The 15023-nt window shown below is 35.8% G+C and overlaps 1 protein-coding gene across 2 annotated transcripts; it reads left to right on the forward strand.

Moving 5' to 3' along the window:
* The first annotated feature begins 1790 nt into the window (after positions 1-1790).
* On the forward strand, positions 1791-14475 carry LOC135583908 (protein PIN-LIKES 6-like). 2 transcript variants are annotated; one of them, XM_065083228.1, is made up of 12 exons: positions 1791-1938; positions 2402-2662; positions 4342-4421; positions 5108-5232; positions 7240-7361; positions 8758-8949; positions 10727-10801; positions 11601-11701; positions 12399-12451; positions 12927-13121; positions 13545-13690; positions 14112-14475. In XM_065083228.1, exons 2-11 carry the CDS (start codon positions 2477-2479, stop codon positions 13664-13666), a joined length of 1251 nt encoding a protein of 416 aa, XP_064939300.1. In that variant the 5' UTR covers positions 1791-1938; positions 2402-2476; the 3' UTR covers positions 13667-13690; positions 14112-14475. The 2 variants fall into 2 exon arrangements, with proteins under 2 accessions (XP_064939300.1, XP_064939301.1); XM_065083229.1 differs by lacking the exon at positions 1791-1938 and adding an exon at positions 1965-2239.
* Positions 14476-15023: the final 548 nt, after the last annotated feature.

Here is a 15023-nt window from a genome sequence, read left to right on the forward strand (position 1 = left end):
GCACATGAAAAGTTCAACTCAGCTTTGGCACATGAAAAGTTCTGACTCAGGGATGGCGCCTGCTTGTTTTGCCAAGGCCATGGCATGCATCTCTTACCACCTCAGGGCACTCTCATCCTTCCTTATCCCCAAAGATGAAGCGTTTAGTGAATGTACAAAAATGGTATGTATGCCTACTGCCTGGGCAATATAAGAAATGAACAAACAGCACTGTTCCTACTTAGCTGTAAGAAGTATCTATTAATGTAAACAATAGGGAATACCATAAAATTATTATCTATATTATTTTGCAAACTTTGTGATTCCATATTTACACTTGTAAATTCATATTTAGCATTTAATATTCTTTATTTTATTGTTAACATAATAATTCAATGCACCAAATCCTCCAATTCTCATCTAATATTTGGTGTAATTTCTTAAAACATTCATTTCTATTCTGGGATCAAAACTTGCAGTGAAAAAGAAAGGAAAAAAAAAACATAAAAATAATTAATGAGAATAATAAGAATATGCTTGTTAGCATATATGAAGTGGCAGACATTTATAGCTTGAAAGACACTAGAAGAAGTACTTCAAACTGATACTTCTACACCTTAATTCTATTTAAATTTCTCTCCATTACATACTTGTACAAGCATTGTCTCTCATTGATCATAGAAGGACTATGCTAATTGAATGATACATCTCTATCTTATTCTATAGAAATTTCTTCCCATTATATACTTGTAGGAGCATTGCCTCATCGATCGTAGTGATCTCCAATTTTGATTGTTTCCTAGGAACTTCCATCACTTCATGTGACGTCCTCTCTTCATGTGACTTCTTATCTTTATGTGACCCATTGCACTTTCCGAGGCCCCACTGTCACCGTCCACTGCAACACCTCATGTCTCCATCCCTTGTTTCCATTCAATGCATGTGTCTACCTTCCTCTTCTCTTCCTCTCAATCAAGCATTGCCATTAGTTTTCCTTTCATTTGGACCAGTGAGTGAGTCACAAGGGTTCGTTCACCCTATCCTGTTCTCAAATCTGCTTCGGTCCGGAGTTAGGCCGCTTTTGGATCGAATCTTAATTTTTCTTGAATGCAGTGGCTGTTTGATAATGTTCCCACTCCAAACCAAAAAGGCCGTTCTTAAAATAAACCCGGTTCGACTAGGAATCGGAGTTAGGCCGGGACGGGTGGGAAGTGTAGGCTCTCACTACGAAACTTAAGAAGACCTTTAAAAAATGAACCCGGTCCGAGCAGGGATCGGAATTAGGCCGCAGTTGAACCGGATAGGTGGGCCGATGAAAAGGACCTGAACATTTAATTTTTCTTGTGTCCAGGGGGCTGTTTGATATTGTTATGACTCCAAATTGTATGGGTTATGCTTAATTCCCATCTGGCCCTCGAAATTAAACCCGGTCCAACCGAGATTGGAGTCCGGACACTACCGAATGGTTTGTTTGTTTGTTTTTTCGGAATCCATGTAAAACATTAAGGACCATAATTGCCCATCAATCTATCATTTATTACTCTTTGTTTCCACACCAAACATTAAGAATTGTCCTTAATTCCCCATCCATATACCAAAATTGAAGCCGGTCCGACCGTAAATCAGAATTAGGCCGCTTCTGGACCGAAAGCATGGGCTTTTTATTTTCGAACCGAGGGACTGTTTCTCCAAACAAAAAGGACTAAAATGTTAATAGTTTAAGGTTCGGGGTTTCCACGGAAGATTTCCTCACTAACTAAAACTATAAATGACGTGTTGGTAAATAGCACGGAAGTTTCAACACTCCGTTACAAAGAGGGGAGAGCGGAAGAAGGGAGAGGAAGGGAGAGAGAGTTTGGATCGAATCCCTCAAGTGCGAGATTGGAACATTCTTGGAGGGTCCGGATCTGAGGAGGGGGACGAGACCTCTTGAATGGTCGCTGACTTGACGGAGAACGGGTAAGATGAAGAAATCGAGGAAATTTGTGGGGTTTTCATGTTCCTCTTGAACGTTTGGTGAGTTTGTGGGAGGGGGGGCTATAGATTTGAAGTGGTTAGCAAGATTGGGATTGGAATGGTTGTTGCAACTGGTTGTCAAGAGTTGTTATAAGTTGACTGTTTTTATATGATCTAAAAGGAGGGAGAGGACATGTGAAATCCTTCTTCTATTCAGAATTTTTTTGGTAGATTTGTTTCTTGATGATTTTATGGAATAGAAACGGCGTTACCTCTTACAAAAAAATATTTTTATTCAGATTTGGTGTGTATATCAATTTCACAGTAAAAAAAATATTCATCTTACTGTTTTCTTCTAATCTTTTAATTTTGCGAGTGAGAATTTGCGGTAGTGCATCTTTTTCTATTTGAGCAAGTCTCGTTAAGTCCATAAGCCCTCTAGTTCTTCTCCAATTATACGCCTCAGGGGAACGAATATCGTCTGATTTGTTCTTGGAGGTTGTTTAAGCATCATCAGAGATCTTAAACAAGCTCTGCGAATATGGAGCGCTCTTTGTTGGCCGTCGTAACGGATGGTCAGAGTGGGAGTAGTGAGTCCGTCTTCGCATTGATGAAGTTTGCTGTTCTACCAATAGCAAAAGTGTTTACAATGTGCTTTATGGGGTTTCTTATGGCCTCCAAGTATGTCAACATTCTTCCCGCGAATGGCCGGAAGCTTCTTAATGGGGTAAGTGATCACCTATAGTTGTACAAAATTTATTATCCCATACTTGTTTATGAAATTTCTGCATGCAAAAGAAATTTTAAGAAGCTATCCTACATTTCATCATTTTCTTTTATTTGCATTCTACACTGCAAACAATAGCAATTTAACAGCTTTCAGATGGTAGGGTTCCTCACTAGTAATTAGTTTGTTTCCTTTAGCCAGACATGTTAAACTTGTCATGTAGGTGAAAAGCACTGTTCTAAATTGTGTTTTCAAGTCTTGAGCACAATTCTATGTATGCGACAATGGTATAAGGTGGAATGCCAGTGATATGGACACAGTAGTATCAAATGATCTATATTGTTTACCTGCAATTAAGTGGAAGTGAAAGCAAATTTTGTTAGGATTGATTCTGTTAGGTGTGATGAGTTAGTTAGTCAAGTTAAGATGGTTAAGATTTTCTACCTTTGGTCTTGATCTTTTTACCCTAGAGACATGAACTTATATATATCTATACCTTAAACAAAGGAAAAACAACGAGGCTGATGATTCCTCCACGCTTGAGCATACAGATTGGTGATCTTTGTTCCTCGGAGTGCAGAGATTATTAGACAAAAACTGTTCCTTCCCTTCTCCTTTTCAAGGACTGAATATATAATCACCATTTTATATGAAGCATATGTAATAAAGCATGTTTATTTGGATCCTTGATATAATAAAGCACTTGTGTTTTTATTTGATCAATAGTATTTAGTAGTCTGCTTTGGCCTCTGGGCATTGTGCAATGGTGCACACAATCAGCAATCTATAAGGAACAGTCTCCACTGCAATGTGCCCATCACATGCTAATTATAACATTGGTGAAAAGCAAACATGTAACAAGATAATTCAAGCATGTAAATTATTCATGAACCAGGAGCAAAGCCTGTTGGATAAGGGGAAAGAAATAAATTACTACTAACTAGTCTATGAAGTGGTCAGATACCTTTTCCGTGTATTACAGTGATGGTGCTCCCATAGACAAAAGAGAATTTTTGTAATAGTTTGCTATGGTCCCAGTGAGACATGGGATGTGTTAGCCACCAAGATCCTATATCTTGTTGCATTTTCTTTATATCAGGAAAATTATATTATGATGATGTAAAGCACATTTTCATTTGTCTAAAAAAACAAGATTCAATTTGAAGTTTGCTCTTGTAGGTGCCTTCTTTGATGTGGACCATTGTCAACTTTGGTTCAATAATACATGTTATTACTTATTACTAGTGTTTGGTTATAGTGAGTTTCAGAATATGTTGATGTTTGTTCTTTGCCTCCGCTGCTTGCTAAAAGTAATTATTCATTTTTTACCATAGTAAATTTACCAATAATCTTGGCTGTTAAAATGTTATGAATAAGCTAGTAATTGTAGTTGAGAGTTGAGCCAACAGGAATGTTGCATATTCATTTATAGTTTACACAGATGGGCTTTTAAAGAAAAAGGAGAAGTCTGTTTATGTAAGGATAAATTTGATTTCAGAGTCAGCAAAAACAAAAAAAAAAGAGGAAAGAGATTAAGGGATTTTAAAAAAAGAGGAGACTAAGGGATTATTTGTTTATCATTTTCGTATTTAATTGCAAATTCTTGGGAATTTGTCTCGTCATAATTTTTCTTGTCCTGACAAAATTGGTGACATATTGTTCCTGATAACATCTTGCAGCTTGTCTTTTCTCTTCTCCTTCCTTGCCTAATATTCTCCCAACTTGGGCGTGCAATAACTTTGCAGAAGTTGCTCGAGTGGTAAGATTTGTTGATGGCTTCTTCATAATTCATTTTTTTTTGTATAAATTTGTCTTTTTGATCTTCATGTTTTGAATATTTGTTTCTTCCAAAATGTTTATTGCTTTACTGGTTGGGTTGTTGATTATACATGATAGATACTGGTTTTCTGTTTATGATATTCATGATTGGTACTGTTTTACTGTCTGTGATATTCACGATAATACCCAATAGAATAGTGCTAGTATCTTGACATCCATGGCAGTGAATGCATTTTTCATGGTGAAGATTTTTCTTTTCTGTTTAAATCTATCTGTGAAAAGTTGTGTCAACACACAATCTTCAAAGGAAATTCTTAGTTTTTTTTTTTTTGTTCTATCATTTGGTGGTTCCAACTTAATTTAAATTATAGCAGGGTCAGGTTTCTTTTCTGGAATTCAAGTATTTGCTCAAAATTATGCTTTTCCTGTTTCTTGCATTTTTCTTGGTCATAAAGCCTTGAAATTTATGGTTACTTTTACTAAGGAAAGGCTGTTGACTAGCATCAATTGTATGATCTTCTTTGTTTTTCGTTATCTCATACCATGTACGAAACACAAGATATTTGTTCTGCTGCGTTGCTAAAACAAATAGTTTTATCCTCATATTCTAACCGAGTGAAAAATTGGTGAGCAGCAATACAACACACTAATATTCTACATCTGCAGGTGGTTTATTCCTGTTAATATCATTTTGGCAACCATATCAGGATCTCTTGTGGGTCTTGTCGTTGCTTCCATTGTTCGACCACCACGTCCATACTTCAAGTTTACCATTATAAATATTGGAATTGGTAAGTCAATTATTCCTGATGAGTATCTGACATTAGTGGTTGGCAGTTTTCTTTTAAGGATTTTCTGTATATGTTAATTGTTCATTTGTTATTATTTTGAATGCATTGTTGGTTAGTGGTTTAGTGGTTGCCATTTTTATGTTTATACATCTGTCATCCTTTGGCTTATAATTATTTTCCTCTGTGTTTCTCCAATGAAATTTGTTAGTTGAGGTTGCTGCATTACTTCGTATAATAATCATTTGGAAGAGGCAACTAGAAATTGAAAGCAAAGGCAATATTGGTGTTCTTTTTAGATATATTAAATTAGTTTATTACTGATTCTTGGATTACTTAGCCTGCCACCAAATTCTGGTTTTAATATGTATGTTTTATGTGGCCTATCAAGGTTTTTTACTTCATCAACTATGTTAGCAAAGGTACTTGTAAAACCTTAGAACTGATTGTATTATGTGGTCACTTCAAATAAAAATCCTGTGGTTGGAAGAAGTGCAGTAAAGCACGTTGACTATATTTCTTGAAATGTTTTACCATGAATTTTGTAATTGGCAGCATGCCCCATGCCTATAGTGCCAACACTCTCAGCAAGGATTGAGATAGAGAAAGGAGGGTAATACAGTTACAGAGTCACTAATTCTTCACATTCTGGCCTTTGGAAAATGGATGCCTTGCATATGTATTTCTGACCACCTGGTGGTTGGTTCCAGCTTGCTGACTGCTGACCAAGAGGAAACTTTTCTCTTTTGAATATCAAGAGGAGAATTGATAATTGTGAAGGAACCATATACAAAATGCCTTTTGTTTAAATCATGATTTTATGTATCAGGAAACACACCTGTGTCGGTCCTCGACCAGACCAACACGGGTCCAACGTAGCAACATATGAGATGCCAGCACATGCTGCAGAACCTTTTTTAAGATTTGAGTATGCATGGTACTAGGAGGCATGTGCCATGGTCCGTGCTGTCGATCCAACAGTCTGGTGAAATGTAGAGTAGAACCATGATTTACTTAACCTTCCACCAAATTCTAGTTTTAATATATGTATATTTTTTGTGGACTATGAAGATCCTTACTTGATCAATTATCTTGGATGAGGTTCTTGTTAGCAAGGTTTGCAATATCATCCTATACATTTCAGTACAAATGGAGGTAAACTGGGTAGTATGCATAATACAGAGCTCTATGCCGCCCAGTATGTCTGGTACAAGGCCTGTACCTTGACAAGTTTTTCTATTTTTTTCAGTTCTTTTCAGGTTTCTTCTGAAACTCGGTACCAACCAGCGTACCAACACTCAGTACACTGGTATGAACCAGTATGATATCGATTGATTCCCATACTGGCCCATTAGAACTTAGAACTGGTTTTATCATGTGGTCATTATAGGTGCTTCTTCAAGCAATATTATGAGAAGTTCAGATAAGAATTCAATGCTTGGAAGAAGTGCAGTAGAGCACATGATTGACAATATTGTTTTAAATGTTTTACCAGGAATTTTATATTCGCAGCATGTCCCATGCCTATAGTGCCAACAAGCATCAAGAGAGAGAGAGAGAGAGAGTGTGTGTGTGTGTGTGTGTGTCATGCTGTCATAGGCTCACTAATTCTTCACATGCTGACCTTTCTTGCATCTGTTGTTCTGACCACCTGGTGGTTGGTTTCAACTTGCTGGCAGCCCATCAAGCCCCCAAAGAAACTCCTTTATTATTATTATTGAGAGGAGAAATGCCAATCATTTAGGAACCATCTCTGGAATGTCTTCCTTTTGTTTTAAATGGTACAGGGTTTGATTATTTCCCTACTCTGTTTAAAAGCAAAAAAGAGTGCTTTCTTTTTCCTTTTCATTTTTCAGAGAGGGTGTTGGGGGATGTAGGGTAGATTGCAGAGTGAAAAGTATAGATGGTATACTTGTTATAGATCATATTAGTCACCCTTGTATTTGACTGTTGCAACTTGTCAGAAAGTTGCTATTATGAATTTTAAACTTGCTTTAATCTTGAATACAGGAAACATTGGGAATATACCTCTTGTTCTGATTGCTGCTCTATGTCGAGACAAATCAAACCCTTTTGGTGACAGTGACAAATGTAGCCAGGATGGGAATGCTTACATCTCATTCGGTCAGTGGGTAAGTATAACAGTTCTTGCTACATAGTAGATCTTCTTTATGCCTTTTATCTTATAGATAGGCCATTTTCTGTTCCAATTCTTTATGTAAAATCTATAATAAGTGATTTGTTTAATGACTTTTTATTCTTGACTTTTTCATTGTTTGCTATAAGATTATTGGTTTATATATATCTTATCTTCCATGTTGAGGAAATGTTCTGGTTGTCAATTCATGTATAAACATGAGTCTCTAATGCAGATAATGTGTAAAATTAATCCTTTAAAGTCCATTTTTTGAGTGAATAGAACTGAGAGTTCCTCCAACGTCATTTGTTATCAAGCCCCTAGTTTTAGATGATTTTGTTCATTAAGAGGTTTCTTTCATTCAAGTAGGCATTAAAGTTAGCTAACTTATATTTTGTAGATGAACAAAGAGATATATTTGAGCAAATTATCAAGCCTAAATTGTGCACCAAATGGATGCACTGGGCCAATGACAACATGTTCGTTTGAAGCAAATGGCACTCTTTTAGATACAAAATCTTCTGCCAATTTCTCGATCCAAAGCACAGGCTTTAGAATTAGGCTGCAAAGCTATTCATGTAACTCAATCTTTGTACTTCTTTCTATATGTAATAGTCACACTGAAGAATTTTCTTGGTTTTAAGTTGATGTAGGAAAGTTACAGGACTATTCAGGTTAAAATGATGCTTCAAATTGTCAATGACTTAACCTATATATGTTGTGGCTCAGTGCATCTTTAGGAACAGGGTTATGTTGTTGATTGCTTTGGTGTTTATCCAGTTATAGTCCTGATGAAATTAAGACCACCTCTGTCCTTTTCCTTACTCTTCTATATGGTCCATCTAATTCTACTTCATCCTTTGCAATATTTTTATTACTTGCATTCCACCTCCATTAGAGTTGGACCATACTAAGACCGTCAAGGGAAAAATATGAAGGTTCACCAGTCGTTTTTTTCCTTAACGCTTTATGTATCAAGGTTCCCCCCCTCTTTATATTTCAATGCCTGCATCATTGGTCGTAAATTTGTGTAAGCCTATTAAAGAAACTTGATTTGTTTTTTGAAGATTGGTCAAAGTGAGCTCAAGCATCAAAAGAGATGGCTGAGTTTATAATAGAATTAGAAGAAATTCTACCTAGCAATTATGAAAAGATATTTTTTTATATTTTATGCATTGGGAACTGGTAGCTTTTTTTGGGAATTCAATCTTTGTTATAAACACAACTTTTTGCCTATGATCAGAAGTCTTCAGAGTTATAGAATCTATTTTCTTTTAAAGCTAGAGTTATAGAATCTTATTGTCACATGATAACTATGCATATAATCATCCTGTGTCAGCAGATTTGAAGGCCATAGTAATCTTATAAGCTTTTAATTGTGGATGTTACAGGTAGGTGCAATAGTCCTGTATACCTATGTGTTTCAGATGCTTGCACCACCACCAGGTGAAACCTTTGATGGGGCAGATGAGGAGAAACTTCCAACAAAGGTCCCTGTAAATGACTCCGTGTCTGATCAAGTGCCATTGCTGACTTCTAAGGAGCCTGAAATTACTGGTCATGAATCTTCAAGACAAGGGAGAGTAAGGGAAACCCATATATTATCTGGCCTATCATGCTTTATGCTGATTGTAGTGTCAAGTCTTGCATATTTCCTAGTCAACGATGCAGTTTGATTTTTTTATCTTTCTAAAATTTGTTCAGTGGCATTACTAATTTTTATCTGTAATTTCATCATCCTGATTAATTCTTTTTCAAGCATCATGACTGCTTTTGTTGATAAGCAAAATTAGGTGTTTTGACACCAAAATTGGAATCATACTTGGTGTTTTGGCACCATGTATTCCATAACCATTTTACTTAGAAATATAATTATGTCTAGATAATGCTGGTTATAGTCCAGGCCTTTCGACCAGTGCCTCAATGCACACTGTACCCGGTTTGACTCATCCTAATCGACAGACTTGGCCAAGTCAAGATAGAATTTGCCTAATTTTGCCTTGCTGTGCCTCCAAGGGGATGAAATAGCAGGCAGTAGCAGTGTAGAATGTTTTTTGTCTTAGCCCTCCATAGTTGAAAAAAAAAAGAACACAGAAGAGGAATAATGCTGATCCCTTTGTTGCTTGTTGCTGCATGCACGCTTGGTGAAGGGGAAAAAAGAAAGGGTGCATGAGGTCCATCTTTTGTGTGACCACTCCCTTGGAGGTAGCCATGGGAGTTGGGACTATTATCCCATTAACTACTCCCATTTACTTATTTTGATATTTTAATTAAATTTATTTATTTAAGTTTTGGATATTTGTAGATGAAATTTTAATTCATAAGTTTTAGTGGCGATCTAGGGTTATTCTTCATCAGTGATTATACTATTTTTTTTTAATATAGATAGTTTACTAAACCAAGGATTGAAATATCGTACCGTACCAAAGTTTCGAAATTCGTTCGGTACGGTACGGTACTATACCGAGTGGTATACTATTCGGTATACCGTTCAATATATATATATATATATATATATAAGTAAAAAAAAAAGTACGACGTCGCCTTTATATATATTATTTATTTTTATTTATTTATTATATTTATTTATATATAAAATTAAAAAAATCTACGACGTTACCTCATTTTTTCTACGATGTCGCCTCTCAGTAGCGAGCGATCCGTGTACCAATCTGCTGAAGGGTCGGTACGTACCGCTCGATACGGGCGGTATTATTCGAAATTGAAGACCTTGTACTAAACTTAATAACATATTAGTTTATTTTATACTTTTAATTGTTTTAATATGTATCCTAGTCCTATTTTATTGCACTTCTACTTCGGGTACTTGGTTGGTTACACATCCGAGTTCAATGCTCATGTCTGTTCATGCTGCTATCACATACTACTTATACATGCATAAAACCAGGCTTTATGGGATTCTTATTCAAGAATCTCTCTGCAAGGAGCATTTGCTTGTATTGAGCACATTGTGCCTTATTGCTTTTAATCAAAGCTAGTTGACACTACTGATAGCAAGCTCTCATTTGATTATATGACTCTTGTCAATTTAACCGTTTGATGTGAACTTGCTGCTAGATCTGCATAGTAGGATAACTTAAATATTTTGCAAGAGTGTAGATTTTTGACATGGTAGAACATTGTTCGGTGTATGGTGTGCTGCTAGGTGAAGTAAAATGCTTGTTGTTGTGTACTCTAGTACTTGTAAACTTATAGAGAATCTAAGCTGTGATTAAGGAGAAAAGGAAAGGGGATTCCTTATGGTCTAAGAATTTATATTATGACTCATTTTTTTCTTGTGGTTAAATTGAGCTCTTGACTTATGTGACTGGACTGTTCTTGATCTTTTATTTAATGCAGCTAATTGAGCACCTATGCTACCTAGTCGAAAAGCTAAAGATAAAGCAAGTTTTTCAGCCTCCTATTATTGCCTCGGTAAGTAGTTATTTGAACTTAAATATTTGAATTGCATTTTGATGATTTAGTTTCCAAAGAACCTACCTTATGGTCATTAGATTATTAAGAAAGAATGATGTTGGCCTGCCTAAGCGATAATTTTTTATTGTAATATCATGAATGATGACGCTTCTTTTTCTTTTTTGACAACTTCATCTTCATTTCATATGCAATTATAGCTTGACTGATCAAGCTAAAGAGAGGCATTATTGCACTAGCCTTTATTGGAACACCTTATTCTGACGGTGAACTGATCCCTTTATTTTGAAGAAACTAATACATGCATATTAAGACATACATGTGACTTTCAGTCAAGGTCTACTGTACCGAACCATACCGCTCGGTATGGGCGGTACGTACCGGTCCGACAGGTTGTTGGTACGCGGACCGCCTATTACCGGTCCGAGTGCACTGTAGCAGTGCTACAGTACTCGGTACACCTGGGTGTACCGCTCGATATACCGTACCATACCGGTACCGAGCCCAGATCGAAATACCGGTACGGTGCGGTATTGGGAACCTTGCTTTCAGTAATATAGTACATTTCACATATTGGTTTAAATAAATATAATCTCATTCGTTAGAGTAAATTTCATCAATCTTTCAATTTTTCTTGTTTGATTGTTGAAGGTCAGAAAGTTTTTTTTTTTTATTCTACAGATTTAATTTTGGATTTTTTTTAAATTACTGTGGTTGAAGTTTGCCTGTGGTCGTGACATTGTTTGCATGATTGGTTTCTTGATGATTGCAACTGAACAATATTTATATATTGCAACAGGTCCTGGCAATTGTAATTGGCATTGTTCCATTTCTGAAGCACCTCATCCTAACAGATGATGCCCCATTCTTCTTTTTCACTGACAGCTGCCTTATTCTTGGGTACTATTCTGTTCTGTTATTATGGTGTTACTTGTGTTCTTTTCTGTTGCATTAAAGATTTTATTGTTTAATGCACATTTTCTCAATTTAATAAGCGAAGTAAAAGCTTCGTTGAAAACATAGGTATTGTAAATTTTAAAAATAGGACACAAGATTCCATGAGGCTGGTTACTCCCAAGCAAACATGGTCAGGTTAGAGCATAGTCTTTTTAACAGGACCAAGCTGTGTGGTCTTGTTAACTTATTAAAAATCATATAGGTAATATGAGACAACAAGCATGGTCTATGAAGGAAGCCTTGTTTGATAGCATGTAGAAGTTAATGTTGACCAGCCTTGCAGAAAAAAGAGATGTGTAGGTCGAAAAGTGAACAAAAAGCTTTTGAAGTCGTATTAAGATAAATACTTACTGCAATTCATCTTGGAGAAATTTAGAGTGTCAAGTATGATGATTCAGTTGGAATTTATTTGATAAGTGTTGTTCATATTGTTGTAGTCAATTCTTATTGTTGGTATACTGAGTTAATGAGGTGAGCTTGAGGCTAAATCAAGCTGAGAAGCTGGTAGCTGAAAAAATGACTTCATTTTCTTGCATGGTTATGCTATGTTTTGGGACTCTTTTCAGTTAAAATGGAAGATACATGTGAATTTTAGTATATATACTAGTTATACTTCATATTGATCCATACTCATTCACAGGGAAGCAATGATTCCATGCATTTTGCTTGCCTTGGGTGGTAATCTCGTTGATGGTAAGTCTTTACAATTATCAAGCTAACATTATCTTAGGCGTATATCAAATTCATATATTCAATCATACTTCAAGAGTCTTTAATGTCACTGTCAACAAGTAAGGCTATTGTGGACCTTATTGCTATTTCTTGCATAAATTGTCTACTTTTCTGTACATGTAAATCCAAAGACATGTTTTTCATTTTGGAATGTGTAAAATAATAATTTGTTGGCACCTCTTCCTGGGAACTAAAATCCAAGATTATAAGATAACATTGACAATTATTTTAAAAGTTATCCAGTGATGCATGGTAGTAAAAGTATATGCTAAAAGCTATTCAATGGGATTTAATTTGTCTTGTCTAGCGCTACCCAGTAAGCCAAGCATGGCATTCTTTTCCAGTGATGTGCATTTTCAAAAGTCGAAGAAATAGTTCAAGTGCATATTGTCATATCTTGTGCCTGTTGTGTTCTTCAACCTTTGTTGCTTTCCAGGTCCTGGTGCAGGGAGTAGAAGACTTGGGTTAAGAACGACTGTGGCTATCATATTTGGGCGATTGGTCTTGGTTCCTCCTGCAGGGCTTGCCATTGTCACTGTTGCGGACAAGCTTGGACTTTTTCCCAGGGATGACAAAATGTTCAAATTTATCCTCCTGCTGCAACACACAATGCCCACCTCGGTCCTTTCTGGTATTAACCTTCACCTTTAGTTGTTATTGATGATGAAACCATCTTTAGACCTGCTTTTATGTGAACAAAATGTAGTGTTAAAACCTTGTGAATTCCTTTTTTCGTTCACACCAAGATGATGCAGAACCTTGTGGTCGATGTAGTTGACTTTTGGAGTTTTATCTTATAGAATTTTTACTCCACTTCTCTTTTTAAGTCCTTTGGAATTGACATTCGATTTAAGATTCTATCTTATGTCAATATTGGTCTTAGCTCCGATAATTACTGGTTACGTTGCTAGGAAGTACGAACCATTTGTTTTCTTTTTCGTGAGCCACAATTAAGATGAAGTATCCAAATTCTTTATACTTGTTCTTTACTATGTTGTTGCAAAGAGACAGATCATCTCATGAAAGGGTTTTTAATATTCCAATTTTGTTACAGGTGCAGTTGCCAGTTTAAGAGGCTGCGGAAAGGAAGCAGCTTCTGTTCTATTCTGGGTTCACATTTTTGCTGTCTTCTCCATGGCTGGATGGATTGTTCTCTATCTGCGCTTACTTTTCTAAGCCTCGTACAGTCTCACCAATGTGGTACAACTCTTACCTTCTCTATTTCGCTATGTTCGCACACACTTTTCTGGTGAATCTTCAATAATGGAAGAAGATAGATGTTATGAGCAAAGTTTTAAACATGGTTCGGATATGGTATTATCAGGCAATAGGTAATTTGTACCTTACCACTTGACATCATTAAATAAAGTTAAATCAAATTTGATTGATAATATCGGTACAACTAATATTTAAATCCTTAGTGGCATCAAGCTATATGTTTAATACCAGTGTCTGATAGGACCGATCGATTGACATAATCGATACAACTGATATTTAAGTTCTTTGTGATTATGAATGAATTACTCCCTGTTCTACTCAAGGCATGGTGATAAATCTTCAGAGAAATGCTGATTTATTCCTCTCTCTTTCTTTTTTTCTTTTTTTTTTCTCTTCCCTTCAGGTTGATGTACATATTTGCCCACCTGAGTAACACATCAATAGGAATATATAGATATACATCTGCAGCAGCAGGTCCTTTGACTGATGACATCGGTTTTCCTACAACAACAACAAAAATGCACTAGTCATTCGATGCCGAAAACATTATCATTATCTTGCAGAGAATCTTCTGTCCATTGAGAGGATCCAATTAAGATCAAGCACTTGCTGACTTCATCTCTATCACAAGCTATTATTGGTTTAATATTTGTAGTGACTCCTTGGAACCGTTCCAATATTAATTTTGGTTATATTAGATTGAATTGTAAGGATTCTTCAGCTGTTGCATTAATCACCTAATAATCATTTTTTTGATGTGTCTCCAATCTCTCTTAAATTAAACACAGCTTATGAGTCTCATAGCTACTATTTGGAATAACTAAAACCCTTAAGAAAGATTTTGTTCAAATTTGGAAATTATAGGGTATTATTTGCATTTAGTTGATGAACAATCAAACGGACAAATATGCTTAATTACATAGATTAGTATTTGTGTGCACTTCCCTGACTTGTTACCCCCAGTGAATTTGATCATGCAGTCCTCCTAAATCCATTCTGTAAATATTTGCAAAAACCTGACTTGCTACCCCCAATGAATTTGATCCGATATTTATTTTAAATACATTATTATTTTCATGAAATCTCTAAACTGACAGTTGTCATCCAAATTCCATTGATTTACCCATTAACACTTGCCTGTTTGTTCCTTCGTTCCACATGAACTATCGATTATTGTGCTTTTTATCCTTGTAAAGGCTGAAATTATCATATTAGACCGGAGAAATTTGAAGTATAATATTATATATCCATCCACATACCCAAATCCTTCACACGTGGCATCTAACAAATTAATTTATTGATTTAAACTAAAAAT

This window comes from Musa acuminata, chromosome BXJ1-9 (genome assembly GCF_036884655.1).
Source record: "Musa acuminata AAA Group cultivar baxijiao chromosome BXJ1-9, Cavendish_Baxijiao_AAA, whole genome shotgun sequence".
NCBI classification, from domain to species: domain Eukaryota; kingdom Viridiplantae; phylum Streptophyta; class Magnoliopsida; order Zingiberales; family Musaceae; genus Musa; species Musa acuminata.